The sequence below is a fragment of the Brachyhypopomus gauderio genome, chromosome 18 (genome assembly GCF_052324685.1).
Source record: "Brachyhypopomus gauderio isolate BG-103 chromosome 18, BGAUD_0.2, whole genome shotgun sequence".
Lineage (NCBI taxonomy): Eukaryota > Metazoa > Chordata > Actinopteri > Gymnotiformes > Hypopomidae > Brachyhypopomus > Brachyhypopomus gauderio.
In genome coordinates this window covers 16,512,595-16,530,739 of record NC_135228.1, presented here as the reverse complement: position 1 = coordinate 16,530,739, position 18,145 = coordinate 16,512,595, and the positions used below count along the sequence as shown (strand labels likewise).

Here is an 18,145-nt window from a genome sequence, read left to right as displayed (position 1 = left end):
CACACCTAAAATGCTCACAACTCCAGTATCTTTAACTACTGTAACTCATAATGGACGAAGCAACACAGGACTGCATTCTCTGGGATATACAAACAATCCTCTTCGCTTTTTAAGAGTGTTTTCACACTCTTAGCAAATTTCTGCGTGTTTTAGTACATTTCTGTTGATTACCTTGATTCTGCTTGCAGTTTGGCCTCACCAGATTTCTGTAGAAATAGTACTAGGTTGTTTTGTTTTGTTGCTGTAATCAATGGCAGGTACTAACAAAAGCACTGTGAATGATTTGATATATAATCAACTGTTCAAAGTGAATTCAAATGACGCAGGTGTGTCTAAATATATGGTTGCAACATTACTGATCATGTTTTGTACATATGTAAACTGCATCATGTTCTATGCTCTGATGTGTAAGCGCACTTTTAAGGAGACTCCACGCTATATTCTCTTTGCCCACATGCTTTTCAATGACTATGTCTACCTGCTGCTCACCAGTTTGCTCTATCTCATGGCCCAGGCCCTCCTTAAACTGGCAAAGGCTGCTTGTTCCTTCATAATTTTTCTAACCATTACAACATTTCATAATGCACCGTTAAACCTGGCTTTGATGTCACTGGAGCGGTACGTAGCTATTTGCTTCCCTCTGAGACACATTGAAATAGCCACTCAGAAAAGGACTTACCTTGCCATTGGTTTTATCTGGTGCCTTGGCAGCATTAACATTTTGGTTGATGTCCTTTTTGTAGCAGTGATGGACCCTAACTTTTTCACTATACAGATAAGTTGCATTCGAGATCAGATATTCATGAAGCCATGGCAAGTTGATGTATACAATGGATTCAATGTGTTTTATTTTGTGTCAGTCACAGTGATCATCATGTTTACTTACATCGGCATTTTGATCACAGCCAGGTCTGTTTCTTCCAACAAAGACTCTGCTAAGAAATCCCTCAGGACTGTGTTGCTGCATTTCATTCAGTTGGGCCTGTGCCTAACCTCTTTTTTGTATGGAACCATCGAGCGAGCTCTTTATGTAATGACTGTAAATGATGTTGTTCTCTATACACACCTGCGCTATCTGAACTTCCTGTTCGTGCTGGTTCTGCCTCGTTTCCTCAGCCCACTGATCTACGGGCTGAGAGATGATGCTGTACGACCCTTGTTCATGTACTACTTCTGTTATGGTACTAGAAAATTCAAACCAAAAGTCAATGTATCCTGAATTACTACTGCTGTTTTTTGTTCAGTAAAGCTATATGGATATTTTATGCATATAGCCTTCATTTCAGAAGACCCAGAAGACCTTTTCAGTTAACATACTATTTTTGCTACTATCAAGAAAATATATTTATGCTGATAAAGATTACTGTATATTATGAATCTAATTTGATGTGCTTGTTTCAGTGCAAATTAAATTGTTAGACCTTGTCAAATAAATTATAAGCTGCTATTAACAAGTCAGCAGGCATATATATATATATATATATATATATATATATATATATATATATATATATATATATATATATATATTAATATGAATGATTAGTCACATTTTACATTGAAAACAACTGCAAACAATCAATTGATCTACCAGACTACTACATTTAGGTTTTTACATTTAACAGTTTTTGTTGACACTTGTGTGAAAAACTTGCAACTGATGTAAAGCTGATGAAAGAGGGGTTGTCTAGTTCATCAACACAAATGATGAACAGTAATGAAGCAGTGGTTCAAACGTCCTTTTTTTATTTTCCATGGATGATTATTTTCCATTTATTTTCAAGATGTAAAATGAAAAAGGATATAACATAGCAGGGCAACTCTATTTCAGCAATATGTACGGCATTTCAGGAGACACAAAAGAACAGTAGATCTGTGCATCCTGTAAAAATTATGATCATAACAAATAAATGTATTTATTTATTAACAGCCAATATGTACAAACTTTGTTGTTGCAATGTTTCTTCAAGACACACTCTTATTATTATTACCTCATCTTCCCAGATCTGTATTGCATTGTATATTGTGTATTGTTTTTGTAAAACGGTGGTACCGATGAGTAGCCTACACTCTGCATGTAAAAACTGTGAGAGTTTGTGTGGGGAAAAACACACTTTTGGCGGTGGAGTCCTCTCCCTGATGTTAATTTTGTGTGTATGATAAACGACTAGAAATGCTTTGTACTGTGCTTTGAACCTTCAGTTGCATTTTGCATGTAGTGGCACTTTTGTGTCACGAGGTGGCAAAACAGGTGGCGCGAAAGTACGAGGGTGCGCACCGAGAGTCACTGATCGTAGAAGTTATCACCAATCAAAATGCAGAGACACTGGTTAGCTTACAACAACAGTATGTGGCTCTTCAACAAAGTTTTAAAGACTCAGCTAAAATGCTGGAAGAAGAGATAGCCAAGTTAACAACTAAAGTTACGGGCCGGCCACAAGCTGCCACCAGAATTGACCATTAGGAGAGAATTTAGAATAAATGGTCAAATTGGGGAGAGGGGACAGCGGGACAAGTTGTCATTTTCCAACCTCATTCACTATACTGACATGGGCTTAAAGAAAAAAACAGTGAATCTGAAATTATCGAGGCTGTGGTCAGAACAGTGAGTCCAGGCTGTGTGATATGCTGGGAGATCAAGTCAGACCTTACCCTGTCACAACTGCGCACAATCACGGGGACATTACAAGGACAGCTCAACTGACCTGTACAACTGCCTCATAAACATCACACAGGACAGCAACGAGTCACTGCAGAACTTTCTGTTTTAAAAGAACACTGAGTTAAAAGAAAGACTCCTGATGTCATCCAAAGAGCCTGGTTCTGAGGAGCAGTACAGCTCTGAACTTATTCAAAGAAAGTTTCTGAGGGCTGTGGAGACAGGACTCCTTAGCGATGGTGTGAAATACCAACTGAAGAAATTCTTGGATGATCCAGTGGTCACTGATGATGTGCTAATAACAAAAACAAATGCAGCAGCCAGTCTGGAATGAGAACGGCCTCAGAAGTAAAAAAAGTCAAACGAAGGAACCCAACATCAGGGAACTTCAGGTGGATGCACAGCCAGTCCTCAAGCCAATAATGGGTGCCGTAGGTGGTCAAGAACATCCAGCTACATAAAGTAAAACAACAAAAACTCCACTAACCGTTCACCAAGAGGGATCTGATCTGCTGGATATGGTAACACGGCTAAAAGGTGAAATGGAGGAGATAAAGAAGGCGATTCGGGAGTCGCCCCAAACCTACTACAACCTACGACCAAGCAGAAGACGCGGCTGCAGGAACTGTCAGGAAGAGGATAAAGGTGAACAGTGCGATGTGAGGTGAGGAAACCCTGGAGATAAGCCAGGATAAAGCCAGATAAAATAAACTGCTTTTATTATTTTTGAAAATCGGTGTGACTCTTTTAGCATTCATTTTCAAGCAATTCTTGATTCAATGGGTATCACTCAGAATGTGGTGGGTCCTACGCATAACTGTAGTCATACTTTAGACTTGGTCTTGTCATTTGGTATTGACATATCCAGTTTAGCAATTCTTCCTCAGAGTGAGGCTGTTTCTGACCACAGCCTCATAACATACGAGTTGTGTTTAACTGACTGTGTTCATCGGCCACCTCGCTATCAAATTAAACGAGCTATAACACCCAGCACCATAGCCGCGCTCACTGATATTTTACCGGGTCTGACAAACACTGATCCACTTGTAGCTCCGGAAGGACTAGAGCGTTTCACCGAGCACGTCGAGACTTCCCTTCGTACAGCTTTAGACAAAGTCGCACCACTACGATATAAGAGAGCCACGGAGAGAAGAATAGCGCCATGGTACAATGAGCACACGCGTAGCCTCAAACGAGCCGCGCGGATCCTGGAACGTAAATGGCGAAATATGAAGTTAGAAGTGTATAGACTATCATGGAAAAGCAGCCTTATTGAATATAAGCATGCCCTCCATATGGCAAAGTCCTTATACTTATCGGCCTTAATAGAAAAACATAAAAACAATTCAGGACTCCTTTTTAAAACTGTTTCCAGCCTTACGAGGAGTCATGAACAAAACAATTCTCTTATTCCACTAGAGTGTAGCAGTAACAATTTTATGAAATTCTTTAATGATAAGATTGATAAAATTAGGGAAAACATTAGTAGTGCTATCTCAGAGCCTGTCAACATGCCAATGCACCTTGACAGCTGTCTGGTCAGCTCTGATGCCCTGTTAGAGTCCTTCTCCCCAATTGGTCATGAGGAGCTTATTTCACTGGTGAAATCTGCTAAACCCTCCACATGCATACTAGATGCTGTACCAACCCATCTACTTAAAGAATTACTGCACAGCAATGTAGAACCATTGTTTACTATAATAAATTATTCTCTGAGCCTGGGCTACGTTCCCAGTTCATTTAAACTTGGTCATCAAGCCGCTAATTAAAAAACCTGGTCTTAGCCCCCAAGAACTGTCCAACTATAGGCCAATTTCTAATCTGTCATTCATATCCAAAATTTTAGAGAAAGTAGTTTCTTCACAACTCTCTTCCTTCTTACAGACAGAACATGTCTTAGAGTTATTTCAGTCTGGATTTAGAGCTCATCACAGCACTGAAACAGCACTAACTAAAGTACTGAATGATCTCTTAATATCCTCTGATAAAGGACACATTTCGTTTCTCATACTGCTAGACCTCAGTGCTGCTTTTGACACCATTGATCATAATATTCTACTTAATAGACTGGAGACACTCATTGGCATAAGAGGTCAAGCACTCTCCTGGTTCAGGTCCTACCTGACAGATCGTTACCAATTTGTGCTAGTAAATAACGAATGCTCTGAGCATTCTAAAGTAAAGTATGGTGTCCCACAAGGATCTGTACTGGGCCCCATATTATTCTCATTATATATGCTACCACTGGGCACTATCATTCGTAGGCATGGTATTAGCTTCCATTGCTACGCAGATGATACTCAGTTGTATATATCTTCTAATCCAGATGATACCACCACAACTCTCAAGATTGAGAACTGCGTCCAGGATATTAAAAACTAGATGGCGTCTAATTTTCTTAAACTAAATTCTGACAAGACTGAGGTACTGATTCTTGGGCCTAAAGCTGTTAGAAGCAATTGGGCTGATATTCCCCTTACCCTAGATGGTTTTTCAGTAACACCAAAATCTACTGCAAAAAGTTTAGGTGTCACTATTGATTCTGATCTTTCATTTGACACACATGTATGCAATGTCACTAAGGCTGCCTTTTTCCATTTACGTAATATTGCCAAGCTGAGACACTTACTTTCATTAGCTGATGCAGAGAAGCTAGTTCATGCTTTTGTCTCGTCGAGATTGGACTACTGTAATAGTCTTCTAATTGGATGCTCTAAACAGTCCATAAAGAAGCTACAACTTGTACAAAATGCCGCAGCTAGAGTCCTAACCAAGGCTAGGAAATTCGATCATATTAGTCCCACTCTCGCCGCACTACACTGGCTGCCGATTAAATATCGCATTGAATTTAAAGTTCTCCTGTTAACCTATAAGGCGTTAAATGGTCTTGATTACTACAACCCATCTCGCCCTTTGCGCTCCCAAAATGCTGGATTTCTCGTAGTTCCAAAAATTAGTAAAACTACAGCCGGAGGCAGAGCTTTCTCTTTTAAAGCCCCTCAATTATGGAATAGCCTTCCAGCTCCAATCCGAGACTCTGACACAGTTCCAGTCTTTAAATCTAGACTTAAGACTCACCTGTTTAGTCAAGCCTTCAGCTAAAATTCCCCTTGTAAGGTGTAGGGGCTTGGGGGCCCCCAGACGTTGAGATTTCTGGTGATCTGAGATGTTGATGCTGTCATCCAGCTGTGTCTTGGCATCACTCTATTTGTGACTATGACTCGACTGGAAAGCAATGTCTCAGTGAGCCCTCATGCCTGTGGTCACCTCTGAACCTCTCCCTTTAGTTATGCTGCTATAGATTAGTCTGCCGGAGCCACATGCTGATCACTGGCACGTGAGCTACGTACATTTAAATCAACGGTGGTTTAAATTCATGTCCACTCAGTCTGTATTATCTATCTTCTTGCATGGCTCTACCCAAGACAATTGGATACAGGCACCTGCAGGCACCTGGGGGATGGTCTGGCTGCCGGTGGATGTGCTGATACCGGGGTTCACCTGGGGAGTAACACTGCAGTCGGAGCCTACAATACCAGCATCACTGCTCCGACACGGAATGAAAGCCTGGCATTCATCAACAGACATTTACAGTGACAATATCAAAACCCAGAACTTTCAATTCTACCTTTTATCTAGTCTGATTGTGTGAATTATGTGTGACTTGTGTATTTGTGTGTTAACGGGCCGCCCAATGGAGGATGGGTTCCCTTTTGAGTCTTGGTTCTCCCGAGGTTTCTTCCTATTCCCCACCATCATAGGGAGTTTTTCCTCGCCACTGTCGCCTTTGGCTTGCTCATTAGGGTTCTGGACCCATAGTATTGTTAACCTTGTAAACCCTGTAAAGCTGCTTTGCGACAACTTGAGTTGTTAAAAGCGCTATACAAATAAACTTTGATTGATTGATTGATATTACACTCTGGGATCTGTTTGAATGGGTAAGAATCCCTTTTGGTTTGTCTTCAGTACCAGCAGTATTCCAGAGGTCAATGGAGGGGTGTTTTTGGGGATTGAGAGATGAAATTTGTCTGCCTTATCTTGATTATTTACATTTTATGGCATTTGGCAGATGCCCTTATCCAGAGCGACTTACATTTTTATCTCATTTTTATACAAGTGAGCAATTGAGGGTTAAGGGCCTTGCTCAGGGGCACCTCAGTCATGGCCTCAGGTCTGGGGATCGAACCCACGACCCTCAGGTCACAAGACCAGTTCCCTAACCACCAGGCCACAACTGTCCTGACTGATGACATTTGAGGACCACCTTCAACACCTGAGAGATGCTGCGCCGCGATCATAGCCATGGGGTGAAGTTGACTCCCATGTAGGGCTGAACGATTTTGGAAAATAATCTAATTTCAATTTTTTATCAATAAAATGCGATTGCGATTTAAAATGCAATTTTTTCCCCACTGTTCTGTTTGGAGGAGGGGGGGCAGCATATAACGTAGTTTGTTAACGGGGGGGGGGGGGGGGGGGTGGCGAACATTATCGGGCGGTGTAAAATGGACAAAATTTCAGTATTACTATATCGCAATCAATCGCCTGTGGTTGGTGCCAGAGCAAACTAGTAACTTTTTAGTCTATGACGCTCAATGCGTGAGTTGGCAACCCTGCAGGTATAGCAACTTGGCTAAAATATGTGCGTGAGGGCATTTGGTAGCGCATATCCAGTGTGTTTAACAAAGCCATGAAGCCGGGCTTGTTCACTATATTAATGGGCATCATGTCTTTCGCTATGAACTCCGTTACTGCCAGAGTTATTTCAGCATGCCACTTCCAATTATATCCATAAGGAGTTACACTTTCAAACGGTTCGGTCAGTGATCCCTGTCGGCTGGTACTTGGCGTAGTTGAAGATGCAGCACTGGTTGTTGACATTTTAGCCTTGCAAATATCAAACATCAAGGCTTTGTGATGTTTTTTTTTATGTTGAAGAAGGTTTGTAGTGTTACCTCGCGTCGTAGCAACAGTAGCAAGCCACGTTTTGCACAGTACCTGACGTTGAGCAGCATCTTTTTTAAAGCCAAAGTAATTTCACACAACTTATGTGCAGCCCCTCTTTGGTATTAGACTTTGTTGTGTCGGCTTCTGTCGAGCCTGAAGCCATTGTGCAACAAGTTAAAGTGCGCTGTGTTAACTTCACTTCTCCACCTCCATGCCTCCTGCTCGGGTTTGCTCCGTTCGTCCTCGGCTCGCTCCCAAGTCACGTGACCAGTTTAAATCGCAGCCTGTGCGATTAGAGAATCGCGTTTTAAAATATCACGAGATTATCGCAAATGCAATTAATCGTTCAGCCCTACTCCCAGGAAATGTAAGTTATTAAAAAATCAGGTGCGTTTCCTGGGAAAATTTATCACACGAGAAGGTTATACTATGGATCCCACTGACATTGCCCCAGTGCAGGCATGGATAGCAAACCTCTCTATGACCTTCTGGCCAATGACAACAAAGCGAAAGAAAAACAAAAACAAACACCACGGGCGAAAAAAAAGCCAAGTGGAGGAGCCCAACTCCCCTCATCCCATGTAATCATTTGGTCTGCAGAGCATCAACTTGTCCTTATTCAGCTCATTAACTTTCTCTCACAGCCCCCAGTATTAAGTTATCCAGACTTTGAAGAGCCTTTCATTGTACTGTGATGCTTCACAGAAGGGGCTTGGGGCTGTGCTATACCAGTGGCAACAGAGAAATCTAGTAGTTATTGCATACGGCTCAAGAACACTTTCCCATCCTGAGAAGAATTACCACCTCCATTCAGGCAAGTTGGAGTTTCTTGCCCTGAAATGGGCAATGGGACTATTAATGGGACTATTTATACTACACACTGACATTCACTGTCTATACCGATAATAATCCTCTCACGTATGTGCTTACTACAGCAAAGTTGAATCCAACAATGCAAAGGTGGGTGGCTGAACTGGCTGACTTCCAGTTTGTGATCAAGTACCGCCCTGGGAAAGCTAATAGGGATGCTGATGGCCTCTCGCGTATGCCTATATGTGACCAACTGTACACAGGATGTACTTCCAGAAGTGGTGCACAGTGTATCCCAGTCAGCCTCTGTAAAATCTCAAAAGGATGAGTCATGGCTTTACCCAGTGATCATTAATACTCTCATTAAGGAGGCAGGAAGTCAGTTAAGTGGCAGATATACCAAACACTGTCCTGAAGGAGACCCAAGAAGAGGATGCAGTAATAGGAGCAGTGCTCCATTATGTGAGGTCAAAACGATGGCCTAAAGGGGGAAAAGGGCTCAACAGCAAAATTGTAGCACTACAGTAGTGAGGGAGAGACACAAGTTGCATGTGGGAGCTGATGGGCTGCTGTTCAGAAAAACAACCAACTGAGAACAACTACTCTTGCCTAAAAAGTTCCACAAATTGGTCTATAAGGAGCTGCATGAAGAGATGGGCCACCTGAGTGTGGAGAGAGTGATGCATCTCATCAGGAAACATTTTTATTGGCTGCATATGCAGAGAGACGTGGAGCACTATGTCACTCGGGTTTGTAGCTGGTTGAAAAATAAATGTCCTAACAGGCAGACCAGGGCACCACTCACTAAGATCATTACGACCTACCTGTTTGAATTAGTGTCCATCGACTTAAAAAATTTAAAGGTGGATATGAATATATCTTGGTAGTAATGGACCATTTTACATGTTTCGCCCAGGCTTACCCTTGTCGCAACAAGGCTGCCTATACTGCGGCACAGAAAGTATTTGGTGACTTTGCCCTCATGTTTGGATTCCCTACACATCTGGGGTGGGTTTCCCAAAACGTTCTTAGCGCTAAGTACTTCGTAACCTCGTATGAAACGTATGAGGTTAAGAAGTACTTAGCGCTACGAACGTTTCGGGAAACTCACCCCTGTACTTCAGGAGTACAGCAGCGTTAAAGGGTCCCACACAACACCATACCACCCACAAGGGAATGGTCAAGTGGAACGATTTAATCGTACCCTACTGTCCATGCTTAGAAACTTACCAGAAGCTGCAAAGGCAGATTGGAAGTCAAAGGTGGTTCATTCCTACAACTGCACACGCAGTGAAGCAACAGGGTTCGCACCATATTTTCTGCTATTTGGCCATAGTCCAAAACTCCCCATTGATCTCATGTTTGGCATCAAAACAAGAGAGCAGAGTTCATCCCACAAAGACTATGCCAAAAGGTGGAGAGCAAACATGACAGAGGCTGCTGCCTGGATCAAGAGTTCTAGTCAGAAATTTAACTGAAAAGGGAAAGGGACCTGGGAGGCTGAAATCATTCTGGGAGGATCGAGTCTATGGCGTGGTTCAGAGAAAACACATTCCAGTTTATGAGGTTAAACCGGAAACTGGAAAAGGCTGTTTTCGAGTCCTGCACAGAAACCTGCTGTTACCATGTGATTTTCTTCCAGTCGAGCATTCTCCAAGAGAGCCCAAACAGAAATGGAATACAAAAAAACAAAAGTTTGTGGATGCGCAAAACAGCACAGCTGATGAAGATGAAAAAGATTGGAGATCTATCACTGGACTGCAAGCTGGGACAAATCTTCCAAGGGACATTCAACTGAGGGCCGATGCACCTGAGTTTTATCCAAACATGGATCAAACACAGGAAGATGAGGATCAGGACACAGAAGTTGACACAAGCCTACACCTGACACCAGAAGCAGAGGACGTCAGGGCAACGGATGGCAACATCGAGGGGGACCAAGCTCTGGTGGAGGAAGAGTCTTCCGAGTCGGCGTCCAGTGACAAGGAGGGTGTGGTTCGGACCCCAACTAAAAAGTATGCTTTCAGAACGAGATGACAGAGAGGGTCTTTACACATCAGTTAGGTCAGCCTACTACATCATATGTTTAAGCCAAATTGTAAGTTTTTAATAGTGTTATACTATAGGAAAATTAGTGGTTCAGCTTATTATACTCATGAGGTTAGTTCTTGTGAAATGAGTTTCTATAAAAAAAAAATTCAGTGGGTGAATCAGGCCTGTTTATTGCATATTGGTGTACATAGTAAGTTATGGCTTTTCGGAGTACCTTACTCTCACAAAAGATGCAGATCCCCACAATGTGGATGGAGCAGATGATTGTTATCGTGCCCAAAGACATCTTCTGCAGACATATAGCAGGGAAGGAGGAGATACATGCTGTATTGTGGATTATTGCCAATTGCCATCTTAATGGACTTGTGATTCCTCCTCAGACATGGCTTACTTTAATGTTTTGCATAGGTACCAAATGTATGTATATGTATGCCAATAAAGAGAATGTTTTCAGTTTTCAAATGTCGAGTCGACATTACATTTTTGAGGAGTCAGGACCTCCCCCAACTATGTTAATCTTGTGTGTTTGATAAACGGCTAGAAATGCCATCATTCACTAGGGTTGTCATAAGGCACACTATGTGCGAGCGCCGCACGCTGTGCTTGTGTAGTTGTGTTTCACCAGGCAACGCGTCCAATCGCACTCCGGAACGACGATGTCGACGTCCCGTTGGCTGTCTGTCGTCACACCACTTCCTTCTGACGATCGTGTTGGGACGTAGGGAGTTGAGGCTATTTTTGTTCTATTTTGTCCTCTGTTTACAGCTAGGGAGTTAAGGTAAGTTTTTGTATATTTTCTTTCTTTTTTCTGATAAATAGGAAGTTAGCCATTCTGTTTGTGTTTCGAAGTTGTTATTTTTCTTTGGTCATATCAACTCCTGAAGTCTGTATTGTCCCGCTACGAATAAACATTTTTCTTTATTTATAATTATTTCTGCGTCTTTTTCCTGTTAGGATCTGGTAGCCTAGGCCGGGTCGTAACAAGTGGCACTTTTGTACAGGTGCCGTGAAAGTACGAGGGTGCACACCGAGAGAAAGGAAAAAAAGTAAAAAAGATCTGCGGCGTGAAGCCGGTTTGATCGGTGGAGAGGCAATAAAATCACCTGAAAATGACAGAACTTTCTTCTTCTACTTAAAAGTGCAACAGATGCAGAAAACTCAACGCATAAAACAAAATAGAACTAAGGATGCCAGGGGAAGTATCAGGCTAATGCCACAACAAACAAAAAACTCTTCCCAAAGTAAAAGTATAACTGATAGGAATGATTATAGTTGGGGAAAAACTTGAGGTGGGACAGGAAGCGCCGCAGGAGATAGAAACTCGAATAAGCAAAGGAGAAAAAGAGAAAGAGCAAGAGAGAGGAAGGTGGCAAAACACCTTGTAACGGGCACATGATCAGAGAAAGAGTAGAGAAGGGCTGAAAGCGCAACAGCATAACCATTTCACCTAGTTCTGACTCGGGAGCAAATCAGCACTGACAGTATTTTGTATATTTGTATATTGTGTATTGTATATTGTGTATTTCGGGTGTTTATTGTACAACATTAAGCTAAACCATAGCTCATTGGATAATACTAGAGAGACACCATCAACCGCAACCAAATTCCTTGTGTGTGCTGTAGTGTCTGTGCCTATGTAATACATTATGTAGTGTTTTAACTGGTCTAAAATTCATTTCTCTTCTTGCTTATGGTGAATTGAGCTGGACAAGAGGTTGAAGAATGTGGTTTACATATGGTTTGGCTTAGGTGAAAAGGACCCTAGTCCAAGGGTCAAAGGTCTGGTGGGCCCTTACCCTGTCTCTGTTTATACTAAGTATTAAGACCCTTCTTACCCTACTCGTCTTACCTTATCAATATGTATGATGGTTTACAGATGTGAGGCACCCTACAACTTCTTTGTTTAACTCGCATATAAATATGAGTAGACTTGCAGTGTTCGAGAGAGGAGATTCACAATTGGCCTGAGACCTCTCTCAAGCAAGACCTAGGTGCTTGATTTGATGCTGTTCTTTTTTATAATGAAGGGACAATTAAGGTGAGGAAAACTGAAACAAGGGGCAGAACAAAAACAAAAACAAAACAACGAACACGTGTCTAAGTGTCACTGTTGGAACTGTGACACCAGGTGATGGGCAATGATGCCAGGGGATAAAAGAATGCCGTCAACTGCCAGTAACCTATAGTGAGGTCCAGAGTTTAAAGCAATCATGCTTCTCCCTGCAAACTGATTAGCTTGTCTACTCAGGCCAAGAGGTACCAGTCAGATTTACAAAAGTCATTACAGAATCCTCATGAGCCATCTGGCTTAGGTAATAAGACAATTGGGCTGAACCATGGGATGCTTGACAAATCAATAATGCTCAACCTGAGAATGTTTTCCCACTTCCTTCTCATCAACACAACCCTGCCAAATGATTACCCCATACAGAGGACCTAATATCATGGTGATATCTGAATACTGGTCAATGCATTTGGTCAGTGTTTGATATTGACGTTCAAAGAGGTCTTCGCCATATTGAACTAGTCATTCTAGCAGGAGGCTCTAAGATTTACCCTTTCTATCAACTAATTTCACACAATATCATCTGTGTTGTTTGTGAAGCAACCTGGGACACAATAAATATTTAAAGGATCTGTAAATTTTATATTAAAAGCTGCAGTGTAGCAACTTAGTTGTTTCCTGTAAATACTGTCATAACATAATACTGAAGACCAACCTTTTAGACAGTAGGAATACTGGACTACTGAAATTATTTAATTTAAGAACATGTCGTGATGGAGTGTGTCCATGCCAGAAGCCATGCAGTAGACAAGAGTTCAACAGTATTGAAAATAAGCTGTCTTGCATGTAGTCATGATGTGTGATTTGAAGCTGAGCTCATTATCAAAGGTGACGCCCAGGTTCTACATTGTTTTGCATTCAGATTCATTTGATTTAAATAAGTCTGGATATCATTCCTTTGTGAATCACTGCCAAGAACAAGAACCTCTGTCTTCTCTTCATTTAATTGCAGAAAATTGTCAGACATCCATGTCTGTATATCGTATATGCAGTCAAACAGTGAGCAAATTGATTTTAGGGCTTTAGGTTCTAGAGAAATGTAAAGTTGAGTGTCATCTGCATATTGATGGTAACTAATACCATGTTTGTTAATGATATGTGGTAACGAAAGCATATATAGGTTGAACAGTAATGGCCCAATAATTGATCCTTGAGGGATGCCACATTTTTTGACGTGTGGAGGAAGAGGTACCTAATGCAACATAGTAATCACGCCCAGTTATGGCGCATTTCCACTAGGGCCTACTTGGCGCGGTACGGTTCGATTCGCGACGGCTTGTGAGTGTTTCCATTAGTACCAGTTCCCTGTGAGCCGGCTCCTTCGGGTACTATTTTTGTACCGACTCGCTCGAGGTTCTAACCGTTCCGAAGCGGTACAATTCTGTGACGTGGAGGAACAGCATGACACTGATTGGCCAGGGAGTGTCGTCACAGGTTGCGTCAGGAGAGCGACTCCTCCGCTATGCTATGGACTCCTCAGCCATTTTTAAAACCCAAGGAGCGAAGTCTGTTCCCTGGTCAAACGCCGAGGTACAAACCTTTCTGTTAATAATCAGCGATCAAAAAATCCAGGGCGAACTGGACGGGGCCACTAGAAATGTAAAGGTTTTTAGCGAGGTTTCCGCGCTAATGGCCACTCATGGCTACCAGCGGTCCGTTCAGCAGTGCCGGTCAGTCCAAGCTAAAAAAGCTTAAAAGCGATTACCGGGCGGTGAAGGACCATAACGGACGCAGCGGAGCAAACCGCAAAGACTGGAAATGGTTCCAGCAAATGGATGTCATATACGATCACCGGCCAGCCAGTAACGGAAGAGAAAACGTGCTGGACAATGTCAGTGCTGGAGGCCACGGAGAATGGTGAGTGTATTGTGATTTCAGTTTTACTACTAGGCTCGTAAAAGATGTAATATGAACGTAATATGAACGCATCTATTGTAAACGCAGGAATTTAGAGCTGTGTTTGTAGTTAATGTTACCACCGCAGTCACTACTGTACAATAGCTAGCTCTTAGCCTTGCTAGTTGCTAGTAGCCATAAACACAGCATGAGCAGCGATGACGTGCTACACATTTTGTGCAGTTACGCTATATTGTTGTTGCTTTCACGGGAATGCTTGTGTTTAATATTTGTTATTTTTTACGTTCAAGATTCCCCTTCCACTGACGAGGCGAGCGGAGTTGGCGGAAAATGTTTCCTTCAACCGGGCTTTCCTCTGGGTGCTTGGCGAACTTGTGAACACCATGCGAGACAGACGCCAGTAAAAGCACACAAATGTTGCTTGTAGTACTATAAATATTTATTTCATATAAAGCTATACGTATATATTTGCTTTTTGCACTTTTTTATACTATAACTATATTATTTACATATGTTGTACTTTAAATATCTATATTTCATAATAAAGTTTGATTTCATTTGATTGTATGACTGATGCTTTTTATGCAGGGTGTGTTCAGCCTGTTTGAGTAATACCAAATTATTATCAATAATTAGAGCAACCACATACAATAATGAAGATAAAGATAAATAAGATACAATAATGCTATGTGTTAAGGGGCATCGACCGGTGTTGTGGTCGCATACAAATGATGTCACGACACTACAACCCGCGCGCCAACAGCGACTCCACCCACATTGGGGTGGTTCCCCATTGTAATGGAAACACAACGCGACCGTACCGTTCCGTTGCGAATCGACCCGTATCGAACCGTACCGCGCCAAGCAGGCCCTAGTGGAAATGCGCCATTAGATACAATCTAAACCAGTCTAAGACTAGGCCCCTAAGGCCTACCCAGCTCTGTAGTCGATCAAGAAGTATTTCATGATCAACGGTGTCAAAAGCGGCGCTTAAATCTAGCAGAAAGAGAGTTTGCCTGAATCCTTATTCAATTTGAAGTAATTTACGACCTTAACTAGTGCTGTTTCAGTGCTGTGGAGAGCTCTAAAATAAGACTGAAAAGTGTCATTTATTTGATTTATTTTGACATAATCATTCAACTGTATTGACACAACTTTTTCAATGATTTTGCTAAGAAAAGAAAGGTTAAATATAGGTTGATAATTATTGAGAATTGTGGAATCAAGATTTCAGATCTTTAATAGTGGTTTAACCATTGCAGTTTTAAAAAAAATTGGGGAATTCTCCCAGTTGCAGAGACTGATTAACAATCGTTAGAACTTCATTAACTATCAACTATCAACTGTCGAGTTATCAAGGGGTTTGACTGCCTGAACTCTAACAAGCTCGGCACAGGGGACGCAGGAAACAACTCAGCTCAACTTCATCTCATTTATTTGATTCTCTCGTTGAAACCAAAGCAGGTTGATAACCTCAAAGGGAAGACAAAGAATCATACATTTGTGTACCCATGCACATGCAATCATATTGATTTTCTGTCTAAGATTAATTTTTATAAGTTAAATGAACTAGTATCAGTATAATAAATAATATAAACTCATTTTTATACAAACACAAGGTGAGGAAGGAGGTAAAATACATACCAATAGCGTCTCTGTGTTCTGCTGACTCAAACTGCACCCAGCAAACAGACAGACAGACAGAAGGTGCGCTCGCCACCCCCCAAAATGTGTTCAAATGTATTAGAATAGTTATAAAATAGTTATTAGAATACAATATCAATCAATTAAACTGTTTCTGTACAATGTAATCACCTGAAAATACTTTTGGATTTTTTTTTACAAAGGAGGAAGTGAGACAGTGATGTCACTGCCTAATATAAAATGTTGGACACAGACCTGAAATGTTCACAACTCCAGTACCTTTACCTTCTGTAACTCATAATGGACAAAGCAACACAGGACTGCATTCTCTTCAATATACAAAAAATAATAATATTTGCTTTTTAAGAGTATTTTTACACTCTTAAGGGGACAAATTTGAGGGGGCAAATTTCTGCATGTGTTTAGTACATTTCTGTTGATTACCTTGATTCTGCTTGCAGTTTGACTTCACCAGATTCCTGTAGAAAATGTTGTTTTGTTGCTGCAATCAATGGCAGGTACTAACAAAAGCACTGTGAATGATTTGATATATGATCAAATGGCCAAATTGAATTCAAATGAGGCAGGTGTGTCTAAATCTATCGTTGCAACATTACTGATCATGTTTTGTACATATGTAAACTGCATCATGTTCTATGCTGTGATGTGTAAATGTATTTTTAAGGAGACTCCACGCTATATTCTCTTTGCCCACATGCTTTTAAATGACTCTGTCCACCTACTGCTCACCAGTTTGTTGTTTCTCATGGCCCAGACCCTCCTTAAACTGGCAAAGGCTGCTTGTTGCTTCATTATCTTTCTAACCATTACAACATTTCATAATGCACCGTTAAACCTGGCTTTGATGTCACTGGAGCGGTACGTAGCTATTTGCTTCCCTCTGAGACACATTGAAATAGCCACTCAGAAAAGGACTTACCTTGCCATTGGTTTGATCTGGTGCCTTGGCAGCATAAACATTTTGGTTGATGTCCTCTTTGCAGCAGTGATGGACCCTGACTTTTTCACTATACAGATAAATTGCATTCGAGAGCAAATATTCATGCAGCCATGGCAACTTGATGTATTCAACGGATTCAGTGTGTGTTATTTTGTTTCAGTCACAGTGATCATCATGTTTACTTACATCAGCATTTTGATCACAGCCAGGTCTGTTTCTTCCAACAAAGACTCTGCTAAGAAATCTCACAGGACTGTGTTGCTGCATTTCATTCAGTTGGGCCTGTGTCTAACCTCTTTTTTGCATGGAGCCATCGAGCGAGCTCTTTATGTAATGACTGTAAGTGATGTTTTTCTCTATACACACCTGCGCTATCTGAACTTCCTGTTCATGCTGGTTCTGCCTCGTTTCCTCAGCCCACTGATCTACGGGCTGAGAGATGATGCTGTACGGCACTTGTTCATGTACTACTTCTGCTATGGTGCTAGAAAATTCAAACCAAAAATCAACGTACCCTGAATTACTACTGCAGTTTGTTGTTCAGTAAAGCTATTTCAGAAGACCTTTTCGGTTAACATACAATTTTTGCTACTATCAAGAAAATTTTGACTAACATTCAAACTTGCTATCTTTTATTATGAAATATTTATGGTAATGAAGATTACTGTAATTATTATGAATCTAATTTGATGTTGTGACGGGCAGGTGTGAGCAACTAAAAAGGAAGCGATCACGCCAAGTCTCAGGGAAAGAGGATGGTTTAATAGAAAGTGTGCAAACCAAAAACCCGTGCATTGTTCCAAATGAAGGAAATAATAACCAGCAGTCAACTGGTACAAAGACAAGACATATATAGACGAACAAACAACCCTCAGGTGAGACGGATCACGGGTCCCGCCCACCTGAGGGACGAACATCACGTGACCAAAAACAGGACATCTGCCGCTGTAAACGGGGGTGACCGGCAGGGGGCCCCCCCACAACGTGACAGACCCCCCCACCAAAGCCGCACTCCCCTCCGGATGTGCGGCTTACAGCGGCAGCACACAAAACACAACAAAGGGGCGGGAGGGCGGGGACAAGACAGGGACCCGTTCCGTGCCGTCCTGAGCTGAAACACAAAACACATAAAAGCTCCTCGTCACAGGAC

At 41.7% G+C, this 18,145-nt stretch overlaps 2 protein-coding genes across 2 annotated transcripts; both read left to right on the top strand.

The window, feature by feature from the left end:
- Positions 1 to 250: 250 nt before the first annotated feature.
- LOC143481513 (odorant receptor 131-2-like) lies at positions 251 to 1,219 on the top strand. The gene has a single exon (XM_076979552.1). It carries the CDS (start codon positions 251 to 253, stop codon positions 1,217 to 1,219), a length of 969 nt encoding a protein of 322 aa, XP_076835667.1.
- A 15,326-nt stretch (positions 1,220 to 16,545) lies between these two features.
- Positions 16,546 to 17,514, top strand: LOC143481512 (odorant receptor 131-2-like). The gene has a single exon (XM_076979551.1). It carries the CDS (start codon positions 16,546 to 16,548, stop codon positions 17,512 to 17,514), a length of 969 nt encoding a protein of 322 aa, XP_076835666.1.
- The last annotated feature ends 631 nt before the right edge of the window (positions 17,515 to 18,145 follow it).

What these genes read in the sequence shown, in the direction of transcription:
- LOC143481512 (XM_076979551.1), top strand. Translation starts at nt 16,546, where the DNA reads ATGGCAGGTACTAACAAAAGCACTGTGAATGATTTGATATATGATCAA.
- LOC143481513 (XM_076979552.1), top strand. Translation starts at nt 251, where the DNA reads ATGGCAGGTACTAACAAAAGCACTGTGAATGATTTGATATATAATCAA.